The sequence below is a fragment of the Alexandromys fortis genome, unplaced genomic scaffold (genome assembly GCF_014885135.2).
Source record: "Alexandromys fortis isolate MF-2015 unplaced genomic scaffold, M_Fortis_MF-2015_v1.1 scaffold_176, whole genome shotgun sequence".
Lineage (NCBI taxonomy): Eukaryota > Metazoa > Chordata > Mammalia > Rodentia > Cricetidae > Alexandromys > Alexandromys fortis.
This window is the reverse complement of record NW_026068070.1, coordinates 602,140-621,885: the sequence shown is the minus strand read 5'-3', so window position 1 is coordinate 621,885 and position 19,746 is coordinate 602,140. Positions and strand designations below refer to the sequence as shown.

General features: G+C 42.4%; 1 protein-coding gene across 1 annotated transcript in view; it reads right to left on the bottom strand.

Annotated features, from left to right (window-relative positions):
• Positions 1 to 9,304: 9,304 nt before the first annotated feature.
• Positions 9,305 to 19,746, bottom strand: part of Taf13 (TATA-box binding protein associated factor 13) — a 12,785-nt gene continuing 2,343 nt past the window's right edge. Inside the window, exons 3-4 of the mRNA XM_050120996.1 lie at positions 13,648 to 13,745; positions 9,305 to 10,359 (exon numbers count right to left, since the gene is read on the bottom strand). Coding sequence (XP_049976953.1) covers positions 10,189 to 10,359; positions 13,648 to 13,745 — 269 coding nt within the window. The 3' untranslated portion in view covers positions 9,305 to 10,188. The remainder of the gene's footprint in view (positions 10,360 to 13,647; positions 13,746 to 19,746) is intronic.

Genomic DNA, 19,746 nt, shown 5'->3' with positions numbered 1-19,746 from the left:
TACAGCAGCAGCCTCGCTCCTACCATACTTGTGTAGTGGTGTTCTCCCAAATATGTGATGCTCACGGAGCTGAATTAAAGCTTCAGGAATTTTAACAATATAGAACTATAGAAGACACCCCTGGCATAAAGAATTTTGTCCAGCCAGGTGTCCAACACTTGGGAGGCAGAGGTGAGCCAATCTCTGTGAGATTTGGCCAGCCTGGTTTACAGTCAGTTAGGGCTACAAAATGAGACCCCCCCCCATTCTAAAAATAATTATCCAATTTTGAAAAAAAAAAAAAGCCAGATGAATCACGGCATTTGAGAAGCAGAGACTGGAGGACTGAGTTCAATGTCATCCTCAGTTATACAGAGTTCAGGGTCATCCTGGGCTACATAAGGCTCTGTCTCCAAGAAAAAGATGGCGCATCAGGTCAAGCCAATGCCACAGACTGATGGACTGGGTTTACTCTCTGGTAGCCATATGATAGGAGAGGGCAAACTCCTGCAAGTTGTCCTCTGATCACCACGTGAACGCTGTGGTTTGTTCAAGGCCAGGCATGCTGGTGCAGCCCTTTAATTGGGCAGGATCAACAGTATTGCAGGTTGGAGGCCAGTCTGGGCTCAGCTACATAGTAAAGCCCTCCCCTGTATCAAAATAAGATGGGACTGGAGAGATGGGCTGTGGACAGTGCTTGCCGTGCAGTTGTGAAGATCAGGGTTTGGAGCTCGGGCTCCTATGCAGGACTGGTGGCTGCCTGCAATCCCAGAGATTCGCAGGCAGAGGTGGGATCATGGGGGCGAGGGACACAAGGGGGTGAGGGACACAAGCTGACTGATTGTCAAGCTCTGGGTTCAAGGAGAGGTCTTGCCTTGATAAATAGGGTGAAGACACCCAGTGTCAACTTCTGGCTCCCCATGCACACATAACGCACATACAAAAAATAGGAGGAGGGAAACCTGGAAAGATAAGTCAGAGTTTAAAGGAAAAATTGTAGGGAGAACATTTTTAATTTCAGGGGGAAATTTTTTAAAATCTGAACTTCAAAACATCAATTGCTCAGTTGACCTAAATCCTGGAAGAACATCATATAACAAGTATCTTAATCACTGTTCTATTGATGTAAAGGGACACCACAACCAAGGCAACTATTATAAGAAAAAGCATCTAATTGGGGGCTGGTTTACAGTTTCAGAGTCCATTATCATCATGGCAGGGAGCACCGCAGCAGGCAGACAGACACTGGGGCAGTAGAGGGGAACTACATTCTGATCCACAGTCAGAGAGAGGCTCTGGGCCTGGCACAGGCTTTTAAAAACTCAAAACCCACCTTTCAATGACACACTTCCTCCAACAAATCCTCACTTGCTAATCTTTTCAATCCTAATAGTGCCACTCCCTGGGGACTAAGCATTCAAATATATGAACCGATGGGAGCCATTCTTACTCAACTACAAGCCTGGCAGAAATGAAAATCTTCTGAAGAGAAATGTGTGCCCTCCTCTCAGTTACTAGACTTTTGAGACAATAGTCCCTAGGACATTGGAATTTCCAGGGGTGAGGGAGATCTCAAGCTGGGAGCAAGGAAAGGCTGAAGCTGGTGCCATCCAGAGGAAGACTTTGCAGAAAAGAGATTTCACACAATGTTTAAAACTGGTTAGACTGCCTGGGAGCAGAGGCTCCCTCTGCTTGCACCTAAACCTCATGTCAGTACCCTGAAGACAGACTTGGAGGGCCACTGGACTCTGTTCTTCTCCCTCACACAGCCACATTGAATGTGATCTTTCTCCGCCTCTCACTATGACTTGTCCATTTAATTGACATATGGAGGTGGCGTACTGAGGACAGATAACAACCTAGGTTATTAGGGTTGCCAGGCCCAGGTTCTGACCCGAGCAACTCTGGTAACATTGATTACGAATCGTCTCAGTGACGGAAGAATTAGGAAAAGAAATACAAACACAATTGTTCAGGTGGAAGCTCCACCTCCGCCCCTGCCCCCCTCCAGACCCTGTGTTCAGAAAGGCCTCCAAACAGCAGCTCCTCCTCCTGAGATGCTCCTGAAGACCCAGCCCCTAGACCTCCCATGTGCTTCCTCTCCTACCTTTCCTGAGAGTCACCCAGGAGTAGCTCTACTCTGTTTATTAAACATGGTCTTATTAATTTGGCCGGATTTGGTTTACTGCATTGGCAGAGAAACCCACAACTGAGGATTTTCAAAATACTTATCAATAATCTGACATTACCTAGGGTCCTCATATTTTAAAAAAAATGCTCTATGGAACGTTTGAACCCAACAAGTGGCAGAATGATAGATAGACACATCCTAGAAACAGCCTCACTCTTTGCCAGGATGCTTTGCTCGCACTGGGGAATTTCAACTATGCCTCAATTTTGCCTGCCAGGGGTAACAGCATCTAAATATTTAAATCTTCAGTGAGATCTAGAAAGACACCAGTTAAATTCAATCAGGTAAGTGTGAACAGTCAGAAATGTGGTAGAAGGAAAACAACATCCTGTCTTTCCGGTACTAGGTTGCTTTGGGTTGTCAGGACGCTCCCCGCCCCTTCCAAAGGCCAGAGGGCCTTTTCTCCCACAGGCAGGGGTCCAATCCCAGCTCACAGGTCTGGACTGGTCAGATATGTTCAAGGTCAGTCCTGAGCTGGGCTCCCAAAGCTGTGGGACCTATTAGCTTCTCTTTGTTTGTCTCAATGACCAACCGAACCTCAAGTTAAAGGAACGAACCTGCCCCATAGCACTGTAAATACTATTTGTCTGCAGCTGGGGGCCTAGAAGCTCCTCTTTGTTTAAAATGGCCAACTCAAAATTAGGGGAAGGGCACCTATTCCAGAACACCAGCAAAGCACTGAAAGTTCCCAGTACTCCATGGGAAAAAGGGCCTTTAGCTCCCGAATCCCTCTCTGCTCTGTGGGGAGTCTCTCTGTGTGCTTGCTGCGTCTGTGTATTCACTTTTAATAGTTTGTGCCTATTGCTGTGTGTTATATCTGAGATTTATCCCTGCCTTTTTATTTCTTTAATTAGCTAAGAAAAACAAACACGATCGAGATGCCTAGACAGTAACATATAACTCTTAAAACCTTATTTCCTACCCTACTTCCTTGTATCAACCCAGCATTTTAGATTAAAGAAGGTGAGCTTTACTCTGATGAAGTAGGGGGAAGGGAGGATTTTGTTTTATGTATGTTGTGACCCCCATACTCTATGATATAGTGCTACAGTATACATCTAAATTTTCAGTAAGAACCAGCACTGTTAGAAACAAATACATACTATTTATCCTTCTGGGGAAAGGGGGTACATGTAGGAAATGGACGAGACTGGAATAAGACAGCTGGTACCCCTTACCACTCATACGTTGACAACATCATGACAATTTATATAAAAGCCGGAGGTCCCTGGTATGCTGTACGCGAGCCGGGAACTAAGCCTGGAGACTGAAAAACACACGCACACACAGACAAAGAGACAGGGACACGGGCCATCCTTGATACAAGAATGCCAATGCATACTTCACTGTGCTCAGGGGCAGCTTATATAGGGACCCTTAGCCATGCCCAGCTCTCGGGATCTTTCAGCTGCAGGCTTCATCAGGCTCAGAGCAGGTCTCATGCTCAGAGCAGCTGCAGGCACAGGTATTTTGTTCAGTTCACTCCAGCAGGCAAAGGGTCTAAAGCAAGCAAAGAAAGTCAAGGGGCCAGGGATCTGCAGCTCCCAACAAATTTATGTATTTGCTTCCTAATGAAACATCAGCTCCTACTGTCTGACCTTAATACCTGGTGGCCTAAGGGATCTCCTTTCCTTCTATACTCAGCCAGTGTTAAGATTAGATCTTCTTGGCTTTCGCTCCACTGCTGCATAGCAGCAACCTGTTTGGAAAAGACAAAGCTTTCTTAGATGGACTGTCCTTTCATCCAGAGGTGCCGCCTCAGCCACTCACTAAATATTACCTGAATGCCTACTGTGATTCAGAAACTAGGCCAGGCATCGTTTGGAAGCACAGGTTCTAACATGACAAAAATGACTCATGGCGCCCTATGACTTAAATGTCTACAGGCTAAGGTGGATGCTTTTAAATATGATTCTCAAATCTCATTTCTAAAAAGGCAAATAGGAGCTTTTGGTGCCCCCCCCCACAGTGGCACAAAGGAATCTGAGCACAAGCCTAAACAGGGAAATTTTAATCCAAGGTGTTCAGAGAGAGTTCAGTGGAAATAAGGGAACTTGGCTGAGAGGAGCCACTCGGGTTACTAGAGCATAAACACACCAGAGTTTTGTGCTTTAGGGTCAGCAACATCCTGGCCTTGGGAGAAGGAATTTTACTAGCATCACTGCTTCTCCTTAAAAACAGATTCAAGGATTAAACCCAGAGCCAGATGTGGTAGCCGCCATCTAAATTCCCAGTAGCAGGAGGCAGGAGGATCAGAAGTTCGAAGCCAGCCTCTTCTTCCTAGGGAGTTCTACAATAATAACCTGGGCTACATGAGACCCTGTCTTAACTCTTTCCTCCCCAACCTCCCCCAAACAGAGTCACATGGATCTACCAAAGCTCCTTAACAAAGCTTACATTATACATGCATGGTTAAATCTAGTTTTTTTTAATATTTATTTATTTATTTATTTATTTATTTATTTATTTATTATGTATACAATATTCTGTCTGTGTGTATGCCTGCAGGCCAGAAAAGGGCACCAGACCCCATTACAGATGGTTGTGAGCCACCATGTGGTTGCTGGGAATTGAACTCAGGACCTTTGGAAGAGCAGGCAATGCTCTCAACCTCTGAGCCATCTCTCCAGCCCCATTAAATCTAGTTTTAAAAGCACATCATTGGGGCTGGAGAGATGGCTCAGAGGTTAAGAGAACTGACTGCTGTTCTGAAGGTCCTGAGTTCAATTCCCAGCAACCACATGATGGCTCACAACCGTCTGTAATGAGACCTGGTGCCCAGAACACTATATACATAATAAGTAAATTTAAAAATAAAAGCATATCATTGTTTCAAATAAGAAAGATGGTTTATTTACATTAACATTTGATCACTAATAAAGATAATTTTGTGAAATAGAAAATGTCCTAGGGTCAGTAAGAGAGCTCTGCAGACTAAAGTGCCTACAACCAAATGTGGCGGCCTAAGTTTGACCTCAGGGACCCACTTGGTGGAAGGAAAGACCCAACTCCCACAAGCTGTCCTCTGATCTCGACATGAGTGCCATGGTACTGCATGCACACAGGCAAACATAAAAAAAATAAGGAATGAGCCTAATGCCACTTAGAACTTCCTGTGAACTCTGAGTAGATACTGTAAGTTCACATGTTGTATTTGCTGCTTTTTTTTAATCGGTGTGACCAAATACCTAACAAAAGCAACCTATTTTTTTGTTTTTGTCTTGTTTTTTTGCTTTTGTTTTCTGAGACAGGATTTCCAAAAGCAACTTACAAAGCTTTATTTTGGATCAGGAGTTGAAGGGATACATACAGTCCATCATTACAGTGGGAAACAGTGACCTCTACACTCAATATTTAAATAAATTAGATATTCAATGTCATCTTAAAGTGACAAGCAGACACTATGAATGAGCCTTGTTAAGGGACATGAAAATCAAGCCAAATTTCCAGCGCCAGCAGCGAGACAAATTATCGGAGGGCATTTTCCTGGGCATCCACACCTCTGCAGTGCTCAGACCCGGGGAGCTGCTTTCCCAAGTCTCCATCTGATGCTCTGGAGGTGCCTGCCTGTCATTTCCCTCACTAGATTTACCCTCCGCAGACCGCTTCTGTGTCTTGTGTGTCTGCCTAGAGGCAAGAAGACAAGTTTTACTTACATTTGTGAGCAGGTATTCACTTCCTTCTGTCACTCTCCTGAGCACTTCCGTGGCTCCACTCCGGGAGATGGATGTCACTCTCCTGAGCACGTCTTCCGTGGCTCCACTCCGGGAGATGGATGTCACTCTCCTGAGCACGTCTTCCATGGCTCCACTCCGGGAGATGGATGTGTTCTCCATTTGCTAATGGAAGTTGGTTCAATACTACTCTCAAGACACAAGTTGGCAAAGAGTTGGTTATTTGTTGAGGCTGAGGCTCATTCTGCTATTCTATTCTGACTGTATGTATATGCAAAACCAAAGACCTGAGGGCACCTGTGCCCTCTAATCATCATTGTTCAAAAAAAAAATTAGTGAAAATGGATCAGCTCTGTTCAGTGCTACCCTGGTCACTGTCATGGGGTTGAGGATACATCAAGGGCAACTGAAAAACTCCATTTCCAATTTTGTTTAATTTTACTGAAATTGTTACACATAGTGTCTATTCTAGATGTTGGAAGGTGGCTATCATGCCTTACTATAAGAACTCACAATTAATAAACTCTGTCTGTAAAGCCCCCTTCCCCAGTATGCAGGAGACTGAAGCAGGAGGACCCTTGAGTTCAATCACGGGCAGCTGAATGATGGACTGTATAGGGGCACTTAGTCAATCTCCCTTTCCATTTTGCTTTCCAGGCCTACTCTATGCCTTTTGGGGTGAGGGGGTAGCAGCAAGGATCTCATGTATCTCATGCTGGTGATCCTCCTGCCTCCATCTCCAGAGGTTCAGATTATAGGTGTGCACTACACTAGGCTTATGAAGTGCCGAGGATCGAGCCCAGGGCTTTATGCATGATAGGCAAGCAGTCTATGCACTGAGGAGCAGCTTCATCTCAGAAGGGCAGGAGGTAAGAGTCAAGACAATCGTAACTCTTACTTGGAATTTTCTGTACTACTGTTTCTGCTCCTGTCCTACTGCTGTGAAGAGACACCAAGATCAAGGCAACTTTTTTTTTAATATTAATTTTTTTTTCTAGCCAGGGTTTCTGTTTAACAGCTCTAGCTGTCTTGGAACTCCAAGCTGGCCTTGAACTCACAGAAATCCTCCTGTCTCTGCCTCCTAAGTGCTGGGACTATGGACGTGCACCCCCACCACACCCAGCTCTACCAAGGCAGTTTCTAAGAGAAAAGCATTTAATTAGGGGCTAGCTTATAGCCCCAGAGGTTAAGTACATGACCTGCAGGGCAGCAGGCAGGTAGGTAGGCTTGGTTTTATTGCAGTAGCCAAATCTTATATGAGATCTGAAAGGTGGAGGAGAGGGCGGTTGAGACTGAGCCTAGCTTTTGAAATCTCAAAACCCACCCACCATGACACACCTCCTCCAACATAGCCACATCTCTGTTGCTGGAAGTTCTTTGCGTCTCCCCTGGTCCTGCTGGACCGGTTTCTTTCCTGCCTGTTGGTCCCCACAACCACTTATGAAATAATCACTCAGAGGCAAATATTAAATATAATTGCTTAGCTGATGACTTGAGCTATTACTGACTAACTCACTCTTATAAATTAACCCATTTCTGCTGATCAGTGTGTCACCACGTGGAGGTGGAGTTACCTCTGTTCTGGCATCTTTCTCCTTGTGCCGCTGCTGGCAAGCCTTCTTTGGCAGCTGGCTTGCATTCCTCTTGATCCCGCCCTTCTCCTGTACATCTGTTTGGATTTCCCGCCTAGTTATTTTCTTGCCATAGGCCAAAGCAGCTTCAATTATCAACCAATGGGAACAACATACATTCACAGCGTACAGAAGGACACCCCTCACACCTCCTAGTCCTTCTCAAAACAATTCCATTAACTGGGACCAAATATTCAAATGGGAGTCTATGGGGGCCATTGTCATTAACGCCACCACAACTAGGAAGTGCAACAGTTTCCTCATTCTGAAGTTGTTAGAGATAGAACCCTAGAACTGTTACCCATATTCTTGATTCTTCTTAAGTCTTTGAGTCCAGTCAAGCCTGAAGTCAGTTCCATCCTTTCTTTCCTGTGTTTCAACTAAATAAGCCAGTAAATTCCTCTTCTGCTTATACTAGTTTTTTGTTGTTGTTTTGCTTTTTATTTTTTATTTTTTTTTTTTTTCAAGACAGGGTTTGTCTGTAGCTTTGGAGCCTGTCCTGAAACTAGCTCTTGTAGACCAGGCTGGCCTTGAACTCACAGAGATCTGCCTCTGCCTCCCAAGTGCTGGGATTAAAGGCATGCGCCACCACCACCTGGCTTTATATTAATTTTATATTCTATCACTTGGCACCTTAAAAAGTCGAGATTAAAAACAAGGCAAATGCACACAGTGACAGGAATACACAAATGTAATCCTAGCTCTTGGCGGGTGGGCGCTCGAGGTGGTTCAAGGCCAGCCTTCACTATAAGAGACCATCTCCAAACATCTCTGTAGCATGAATTCTAATTGGCATAATAAAAACCCAGAGTTAGATATAGGGGTTAAAGCTGAAGATCAGAGAAGCAGAGCGCCAGCCACTAGAGAATTCTTTTACCTCTACCAATGCTCAGACAGCATTTCCAGACTGCATCCATCTCTACCAAACTCAGAATGCACTGTGCTCCTGTCTCCCCCTTCCTTACATTCCTCGTGCCTCCCAGCCATACATACCCCTTCCGGTCTCCACCTCCCTGGTGCTGGGGTTAAAAGCATGGGACTCCCAAGTACTGGGATTAAAGGTGTGAGCCACAACCGGTTGACCTCTAATGGCTTATTTCGGCACTCAATCTTCATTTGTTAAAACACAAAACAGGGCTGTATTAGTTCAGCAGTTTAGAGTGCACACTGCTTGCAATGACCAAAACTTGATTCCCAGGCTTCACATGAGGTAACTCCAGCTCCTGGGGATCTGAATCCTCTGCAGACCTTGGACACATGTGCTCCTGTGTACATACCTACACACAGATACACAAATGTGTGTGTGTGAGCTAATTTTTAAAATTATATGTTATATAAACAGTACAATTGTCACATGGGCCTGGGTCATTAGTAGAAAAGGCATTTAAAACGACTGGGACGTTGAGGCAGGGAACATACACTTTCCTGAACAAAGTAGATAAAATTGAATAGTACTCAGTGTGAATTATTTAGTATACTTTTCAGAATAGAACAGGCCCTGATTAGCGGAATAGCAACAAATGGCTGGCCATGGTGGCACATGCCTTTACTCCCAGCACTGGGGAAGCAGACAAGTAGATCTCTATAAGTTCAAGGTCATCCTAATCAATATAGCAAATTCTCGGAAAACCAACATCAAGGGGGGGAGGTGGATAAAATCTGTGTGGTGATGCACGCCTTTAATCCCAGCACTCCGGAAAGAGGCAGGCAGATCTCTGAGAGTTCAAGGCCAGCCTGGTCTACAAAGCAAGTTCCAGGACGTACTACACAGAGAAACCCTGTCTCAAAAAAATAAAAATATGTAAATAAATAAATCACAAACTCAACTATTAATGTGTTTAATTCTTCATCCTTTATTCCTTGTATCAACAGATTAAACAGGTAGCATTTCCCCAAGTACTGATTTAGCAATGTTAAGAAGCACCAGTAAGTTTCACAGAGTAACATTCAGTAACCTCTTTAAATGTAATTTTAATCCTTATTATAAGCTAAATAAAATAATTTAATGCTAAATACACACAAAGCCTGCATATCCTTAACTATGAAAATGCTTGCACAGTCACATACTGGTTAAATCAACTATACATTTTTACAATGAAATTACTTACATTTATGTCAATAGAACACCACCCAAAACATCTGTCCTGACTCAGGTTTATAAGCTGTACCATCCCTGCTACTGAAAGCACTTGTTTTAGAAACTTTACTGTTGCCAAGGAAGATGAGGTCCACTAACACTTAACAAATAGTAGTTTCTTTAAAAAAAAAAAAAAAGAGTTCTTTAGAAAAGAATATTAAAACAAATAAGCATTCTTAAAAAAACAGTTCCTTAAAAGAAACACAAACCAGTTCATTCTCTAAGAATTTCTCCCGCCACTGTCATAAAAACTTGAAATACATAAAGCATGAGTCTCAACTTTCATAAAGCCAAATGGACATTTGGATTGCATGTTATGTAGCTATGGCATAGAGCTTGGCATACACAAGTCTACAAAACACTGCCTTTTCAGATGGGGCTGCACAACTGGCGACACTTTCAGTAGTCACTGAATCCCGGTGAAGGATTCATATATAAAGGCAGGCAATGAAAGGCTCAAGTTACAGAGCGAGAACTGAAGGCTTCATTGCATGCCTAGCCATCGCATCACTGTAGACAAGTTAGAATGTATGGTTTCCAAATAAAATATCAAAATTTCAGATATTACAAACGGTGTCAAGATCCATAGTTGGCTTCGTCAAAAGCTTTTCTAGCCCGCTTCAATTCTTCATTCATAGTAAGTAAGTCTTTAACTCTGGCAAACTTCCTTGGGTCCTTTCGAATCAGGAAGACAATATCTTCAACTTGCACTCGACCCTGTCTCCCGATTGACATTGCCTTGTGAGTCTATGACAAGGAAATACACTCAGTTTTAGAAGTCAAATACTTTTGTGTTTTAATTTATTATTAAACATGCTGGCAAGGGTGAGAATTTTCTAATTACAGCAATTTATTTGTGAACCATCTGTATGTCCCTTTTCTGTATTTAATGTATTCATGTATTCATGCTCCATCTTGATACACACCAGGAGTCTGATCCTATACAAAGGGTTGTGAGCCACCATGTGTTACTGGACCTCTGGAAGAGCAGTTAAGTGCTCTTAATGGCTGTGCCATCTCTCCAGCCCTCCTTGTCTCTTTTCTATTACACAGAAGTATTTCCTTTATGAGCTTATTTATATATATATATTTTACAATAAGGACATTACAACTACTAAGTGAGCTGGACAAGGTGATGCACACCTTTAACCCTAGCACTCGGGAGGCAGAGACAGGCTGACCTCTGTGAGTTCAAGGCCAGACTGGCTTATATAAACATTTATATAGCAAATTCCTGGTTTATATAGCAAGCTCCAAGTCAGACAGGGTTACATAGTGTGACCCTGCCTCATAAATAAATAAATAATACCAAAACCAACAACAAAATCTACCTAATTTTGAGATACATCCACTCTGTTTTGTGATATAGGTAGAGTTTGTTTTGCTGGAGAGGGGTGGTCTTGTTAAAGGTGTTCTGGGTGCTAGTGAGTGTGTAATAGAGATTAAGCAAATAATAACATTGGGGTTTAGTAGCTTGGAAGGAAGGGAGATTTTTGGAGGTAAATAGTAAAGACTGATCTTAACACTGCTTAGACCTTTTATACCAAAATCCACACTTGGAGACACACTTGTAACATTTGCTGTTGTTTTGTTTTTGAGATGTGGACCCACCATAGAACACGGAATTCACTATGTACACCAGCCTGGCCCTGAACTCAGGCCCACTTGTCTGATTACTTAAGGCTCATCTTTTAGACAAGCCTGTGCTGGTATCAGTTGAGGCGATCCTCCTGCCTCGGCTTCAAGTTCTGGAATTATAAACATTTAGCATACTGCCCAGCTTTGTTTTTGTTTATTGAAAAAGGTTCTTGCTATGTAGACAAGGCTGGTCTTGAAACTGGTATCCTCCTGCCTCAGCCCTCCTGAATACTTAGCATGCTGAGATTAAATCCTCTCATACCTGGCTGTTTTGTTAGAGTTTGGGTTTTTGTTTGTTTGTTTTATTTCATTTTATTTTACTTTTTTAGACAGTCTCATTATGTAGCTCTGGATGGTCTAGAACTTGCTATATACACAGACCAGGTTGGATTTTTTTTTTTTTTTTAACTTGTAGTGATCCTCCTCTCTGCTTCTGGAATTCTGGGATTACAGGTCTGACCCACTATGTCAGACTCTGTCATTTAATATGGGGCTGGGGACTGAACCCAGGGCCTCGCACATGCTAAGGGCATGATCTATCACTACTGCTGCCAATGTTTTCCTTCGGTGCTATATTAAACCCAGGCCTTTAAACACACGAAGCAAGTGTTCTTCACCAAGCTCAGCATTAGCTCTTCTGAGAATTGTTTTCACTTTTTTTCTGTAGTAAGGAAATAATCCAAAATAAAGGGTGAACACTCATAAGAACTAAATACAGCCAAATTCATATTCCTGCTTATATATCCAAAGAAAGAAAAGGAAGAAATCCATGAAAGTGGTCATCCAAGATGTCAGGCGCAGGGTTGGAGACATAACTTGGTCATAGTGCATTCAAGGGGCCCTGAGTTCAAACACCAATACCACAGAACAAAACTACCTGGTATGGGAAGTCCTTCTGTATATGTGTTATTTTTATTGGTTAATGAATAAAGAAGCTGGTTTTGGCCAATGGCTTAACAGAATATAGCCAGGTTGGAATAAATATATAGAGAGGGTGGGTGGAGTCAAGGAGAAGCCATGTAGCCACCACTGGGGACAGACGCCTCGTGGTAAAGTATAAAATAATAAAAATGGGTTAACTCAAGATGTAAGAGCTAGCCAATAAGAAGTTAGAGTTAGGGGCTAGAGAGATGGCTCAGTGGTTAAGAGCATTGCCTGCTCTTCCAAAGGTCCTGAGTTTAATTCCCAGCAACCACATGGTGGCTCACAACCATCTGTAATGAGGTCTGTTGCCCTCTTCTGGGCCTGCAGGCATAAACACAGACAGAACATTGTATACATAATAAATAAATTTTAAAAAAAAGAAGAAATTAGAGCTAATAGGCTAAGCAATGATTTAATTAATACAGTTTCTGTGTGGTTATTTCGGGTCTGGGAAGCCAGAAATGAACAAGTGGCCTCCTACTGCAACTACGTGTAAGTGACTTATACAATCAGGTTATGGTTCATCACATATGATAACCAATATGGTAAAGCAGTTGAAGCTCAATTTGATAGTTTGCCTAGCGTGCATAAAGACCTGGGTTTTGTCACCAGCAGTGAAAAATAAATGTACCCGACAGCCTGTATTCCCTGCTCAGGGGTCGCCTTTAGGTACACAGTGAAGTCAGCCCAAAATACATGAGACCCTGTCTCAACGGGAAAAAATTCATATGAATTTATATGGCTACTGAAATAATTAAGATTAAAACACATGAAACACATATAAAACATTTAAGAGTAAAATGAATGTCATTATGATCACTATTGTAGAAAACATTATAAAACTTAATTTTTTTTTTTTTGGTCTTTGGAGAGTGTTCCCAAAGATAAAAAACAAAACAGCAATAAAAACCTCGAAGATATGACATAAGCTGTACATACTTTAAAATAAATACTGGAAGGAAAAGAAGTTAGGCTGTATGAGATTATGGCAATATTGCAATATTTTTTCATTTTATGTTTTAAACAAATAAAACTCAGAAGCTGGAGAAATTGCTCAGTGCTGTTCTTCCAGAGGACTGGAGTTCAATTCCCAGTACTCACATGGCACTCACAACCATCTATCTCCAGGTTAAAGGAATCCAACCCTCTCTTCTGGACTCCAAGAACACAACACACACACATGGTACAGATATACTTGTAGGCAAAACACTCATATATATAAAATGAAATAAATAAAAAACAAATAAAACTCAGAAGTGCTGGAATACATTTATGTAATCTGTTATTAATAGCAATGTAAATTAATGGCAAAATAGAAGCCATGAACTTGCACAAAATAGGTACTCAAATGGATAGCTTATTTAGAAAATTTTAGTGTTATTTAAAGCTTAGAATTTCAAATCTTCAATTAACTATAAGTTACAAAATTAAAAAACAACAACAAAAAAATGAATAGTCACACAACTGTCTTACCATTTCAGTAATGAACTCGATGACAAGGTCTTCAAGAATATCCACCGACTCGGTGTAAGGATTCTGGTCATCCCCAAACCCATACATCATACACCGTACTGCGAAAGAACAAGAGTTTTGGTTTACTCAGAGACTGAGTGATTTCACCAGTACCTTTCCCTAACAACTAGAATTAAATCAAACTATAAACAATGGTTTGATAACATAATTATAGCTAGGCAAGGTAGTACATGGCTTTCTAATCCCAGTAGTCAGGAATCAGAGACAAGTGAATCTGAGTTCAGGTCCAGGATGATCTATGTACTAAGTTTGTTTCAAACAAACAAAATACTACAATTGTGTCTCCAAGTATGGATTTTGGTATAAAAGGTCTGAGTAGTGTTATGAGCAGACTTACTATTTACCTCCAGAAACCAGCCTTCTTCCTAAGCTACTAAACCCTAATGTTGTCATTTGCCTAATCTCTACCACCACTCCTAGCTACCACAGGAACACCTTTAAATATAGTACGGACAAAAGTAGCCTTCCTTTCTTTCCTTTCCTTTTTTTTTCTCTTTTTCTTTTTCTGCTCTGGCTGTCTTAGAACTCACTCCATAGACCAAGCTGGCCTCAGATTCACAGAGATCCGCCTTCCTCTGCCTCCTAAATGCTAGGATTAAAGGCGTGCGTCATCACACCTGGTCTGAAAGATTAGCCTTTCCTGAGAGTGATGTGGAAGTGTGGGCATTGGAAAAGAGAAGGCAGAGGTCTTCAACATTACCATAAAGGGCGTGAGATAAAGTGTTCCAACTACCTTCTTAAAAGAAAGAGGCTAAAGTATCACCATAGAACCTTCATCTGGCGATGGATGGAGATAGAGACAGAGACCCACATTGGAGCACTGGACTGAGCTCCCAAGGTCCAAATGAGGAACAGAAGGAGGGAGAACATGAGCAAGGAAGTCAGGGTCACCCACTGTGACGGTGGGGCCGATCTAAAGGGAGCTCACCAAGGCCAACTGGACTGGGACTGATGGAGCATGTGATCAAACTGGACTCTGAATGTGGCTGACGTGGAGAGCTGACTGAGAAGCCAAGGACAATGGCACAGGGTTTTGATTCTGCTCCATGTACTGGATTTGTGGGAACCTAGTCTGTTTGGATCCTCACCTTCCTAGACCTGGATGGAAGGGGGAGGACCTTGGACTTCCCACAGGGCAGGGAACCCTGATTTTTCTTTGGACTGGAGAGGGAGGGGGAGGGAGGATGAGGGGAGGGGGAAGGAAATGGGAGGCGGGGAGAAGGTGAAAATTTGTAATAATAACAATAATATCTTCTTTTTAAAAAAAAAAAAAAGAAAGAAAAAGAAAGAGGCTGAAGCCAGGCATGTGTTGGGATAGCACTGCCTTTAATCCCAGCATTCGGGAGATAGAGGCAGGGGGATCTCTAAGTTAGAGGCCGGTCTGGTCTACAGAGAGTCCCAGGACAACCAGGACTACACAGAGAAACCCTGTCTCAAAAAAGCCAAAGAAAAAAGAAGCAGGCTGAAGCCCTTTCAGGTTTCATCTGAATTCAATTCTTATGCAGGCCTCTAATTTAAACACTATTGACACCCCCATTCTATGGGTGAGAAAACTAGGGCACCAAGTGAAGTGACTCACCCTAAGGTCACACAGCTAGTTAAAAAATGAACCTTAAATGTGACCCCAGCTGATCTGAACACAGTAATAATGCTCTTCTTTGTAGCTTAAAGAAGACAGGACTCCTAAGGACGCTTAACCTATGGTCAATATATTCTAATTCCTTCACCAATGGGCTTCACGCATTCCTGTACATATGCATTTTCTGGGAAGAACTGTAATTTTGGTCAGGTTTTCAAAGGGGTATGTGGGGCTGGAGAGATAGCCCAGCAGTTAAGAGCACTGGGTGCTCTTCCAGAGGTCCTGAGTTCAATTTCCAGCACCCATATAGCAGTTCACGATCCAATGCTCTCTTCTGGTGTACAGATATGTATACAGACAAAGCACTAATATACATAAAGTACATAACTAAATCAAAGGGGTGTGCAAATGCTGTCAGTTCTGGAATGTCTTCTATCTTTGGATAGATAAGGCCAAGGTCTGTGTGCCCTATGTAGCCAAGGCTGGCCTCACATTCTTGAACCTGCTGTTTCTACCTCCCAAGAGCTGAGACTACAGGTGTGCACCACCATACTTAGCTTCCAATTTGTGACAGAATCTCACTATGTAGGCCAGCCTGGCCCAGAACTCTCTGTCCTCCCGCTTCTACTTCCTAAGTGCCAGGGTTACTTTTATCTTGATCCCAGTGGTGACCATAAGTATACATATACAGATCGGACCCGGTTGTTCTCTTAGAACATGCCCAATTTACTTCACGCAAGTCTTTTTTTTTTTTTTTTTTTTTTTTTGGAACGAGGAAATTGGGCTGGAGAGATGACTCAGAGGTTAAGAGCACTGGCTGCTCTTCCAGAGGATGTGAGTTCAATTCCCAGTAACCTCATAATGGCTTACAACCATCTGTAATGAGATCTGGTGTCCTCTTCTGGCCTGCAGGCATACATGCAGGCAGAACACCATGTACATAATAAGTAAATAATTTTTTTTTTAAAAAAAGAGGAAGATGAAGAGCCAGAAAGATGGTTCTGTAGCTAAAGATGCTTCCTGTGCAATCCTGGTGATCTAAATTCACCACGTAAAGGTGGAAGGAGAGAATGAACTTCACAAAGGTATCCACAGCTTTCCTATGCATCATGGGACACGCACACTCATACATACACCAATGAACATAATAATATAAAAACTTTAAAAAAGACAGATTCAGTCAGCTATGGTAGTGCACACCTTTAATATCAGTACCTGGGAGGCAGAAGAAGCAGGTGGATTTCTATGAGTTCAAGGCCAGCCTGGTCCACAAATAAAGTTCCAAGACAGTCAGAACTGCTACATAGACAATAATAATAATAAAATAATAATAATAATAATAAAATAAGATAAAGAACAGAGTCTCATTATGCAGCTCTGGCTGAACTGGAACTCACTTAGTAGACCTGGATAACCTTCCCTAGTAGTGGGATTAAAGGCAATCAATCACTACCATGACCAACTATATATATTTTTAAAAGGAGCTTAGAGCATACTTCTAAAAAAAAAAAGAAATAGGCACATTTGTAATTCCTTTTACATTGTTTTTATTCACTTTATTACTGTTAACGATATTTCATTAACTGCTTAGGAAGGGCTGAGGCAGTGTTTCTCCAAATGTAGCACAAATTCATAATTCTCCAGAGGATTGGGATTATAGATATGTATCATACATTCAGCCTTAGAATAATTCCTATTTAGAAGCAAAAACTGGTAGAGGCAACCAAAGGTAAGAAAAGAAAGGGGTGACTTGAAAGCTAAGCTGGAGTACAGTGATCCCTTGTGTTCAAAATGCCAAGAGACTTTAGGTCCCAACACAGAAGGAAGAACAAATACAGGAGAATACAAATATTTTCACTTTCTTTTTGAATTCTATTTTTAAAACTTGCCTTTTAAGAGATAATTTTAAGTTTACAGATGAGTTATAAAAGTAGGAGCATTTCTATATGCCTAATACCTAGCTTCTACAACAAATATTCATACTAAGAAATCAACATTAGTACAAGTACCTTGTTCAGATTGTACCTATTTTTCTGAGGTCCATTTTCTGTTCAGTTCCCTTGTGTCTACCCTACCCTGCACCATAGCTTCGCACGTGTTGGGCAGAAGCCCTTACCACTGAGCAACACGCCCCAGGCAGTGACTCCAGACCCCAGCCTATTAACTTGTCACACCTCTGTAGCTTTCTCCAGACAACTGGTGACAGACCCTTAGCTCTTCCAAGACCTCGACACTTACAGAGAATCCTAGTCAGCTCCTGTAGACTGTTCTCTCTCTTTTCTCTGGAATGCTTTTACACTATTAGAAAGAATTTCACGTCAGGGGTACAGGCCAATACATCACTCATGATGCTAAGTTTGACCATTAGCTAAAGTGATGCCTGTTATAATTTCCCACTGTAAGATATTTTTTCCTTAAATATTTGAGGAAGACACGTCACAAACATTTTGATGGGTGTAATTCACCTACTTCATTAGGAAGAGAAAACTGACATTATATAACATGTGTGTGAACAGCACATGTTCAGAAGTTGGCTGTATTTGTTCAAAAGTAAAGGCATAGAAAAACGACAGTGGATACTTTGAAACTCTGTTACCACACCAAAAGGAAATCTTTAGAGCTGGGGATGTGGCTCTGTCAGGAGGGGTCCTGCCAGCATGCTCAAGGCTCTGAGTTTGATTCTCTGCACTGAGTAATAAATAACTGGCTGTGGCAGCACAGCCCTGGAATCTTAGTTCTTGGGAAGTGGAGGCAGAATCAGAAGTTCAAGGTCATCTTCATTTACATAGATGGCAAGGTAGGTAAAAGCACCTGTTGCCAAGCCTACAGGCCTGAGCCCCGTCACTGGGAAACACATGGTAGGAGAGAATCATTGAAGAAGATGAACAAAAGTTTAAGGCCAACCTGGACTATAGAGCAAGAGCCTGATTGAAAAACAGCAAAAATAGATACAAGAAGAGACATGAAGATCCTACTAGTTCAATGAGAGTGGCTGTGAAGATTCCAAATTTTTATCATCACAAAGTTAAAGCAACTGAAGTTCAACTAAAGGTTTGAAGAAGAAACACTTTACCAGTTCTAGAGTTCTAGGCTAGAGTGCTTTTGTTGTAAGGATCCCTTTTTGTTGGTTTTTCGAGACAGGGTTTCTCTCTTATACCTTGGAACCTGTCCTGGAACTTGTCCAGGCTGGCCTCAAATTCACAGAGATCCGCCTGCCTCTGCTTAAGGGCCCTTTTCATATCTCCTCATGACATAAAGTAAAGCCACATACAAATCATGCACTTAGCATCAGGAGATAGAATGGGAAGTGGTCAGGCTTAAACAAAAGATGAAGATACTGGAAAGGATTTTGTTGTTTTGAGACAGGATCTCATGTAGCACAAGCTGGCTTCAAACACACTATTTAGCTGAGGATGACACTGAACTCCAAATCCTCCGGTCCCTACCTCTCCCAAGAGCTGGAGTATGGCTATGAGCACCATGTGTGCCTGGAAAAGGATTTAGACAGTTAAAGGCTGATCTTGCAGTTTCAAGAATTTTTAGATACTACTGCATTCAGGCACAAATCTATGTTGCTGAACTTCTCGGCCCGGAGATAGAGAGTACATTCTCTTGGTGCCTTTCAGAAGTCAGTATGGGCCATGACAAGGAGAAACAGCTAACCTTGCTGCTGCCCCAAAGGGCCTACCTTGTCTGCTGAAGGAGTAAGACAGAAGGCTAGTACATTACAATCTCCAGTCACTGTTAGTACTGCACACTTCAGCACCTTCTGCCTGTTCACTGCCTTAGCCTAAGGCCTCAATGTACATCACTTGAAAAGTGGATATAAGAGGAATACAACTTAATGGTCATCCTCAGCCAGTAACACACAGTAACACACAGCCTGTCTGGGATACACGAGACCCTGCTAAACACAAAAGAAGGGAAACAGAGCACCAAAAAACAAACCAAAACAGGCAAAGGGTGGTGGTGGTGTTCAGGCTGTCCCTCAGTTAGCAGCAGAATGCCAACCTAACACAATCCTCAGCAAGGCATGGACTGGGAATCATGACACAAGTCTCTGAGTCTAGCACCAGGGAAGTAAAGCAGGAAGATCAGAAGTTCAAAGTCAGACTGGAGAGATGGCTCAGAGGTTAAGAGCACTGGCTGTTCTTCCAGAGGTCCTGAGATCAATTCCCGGCAACCACGTGGTGGCTCACAGCCCTCTGTACTGAGATCTGGTGCCTTGTTCTGGCCTGCAGGCATGCACGCAGACAGAAACACTGTTACAACATAAATAAATCTTTAATGGGGCAGTGGTGGCATTCTCCTTTAATCCAAGCACTTGGGAGGAAGAGACAAGCGGATCTCTGTGAGTTCGAGGCCATCCTGGTCTACAAGAGCTAGTTCTAGGACAAGATCTAAAGGTACAGAGAAACCCTGTCTCAAAAAAAAAAAAAAAAAAAAAAAAAAGAAAAAAA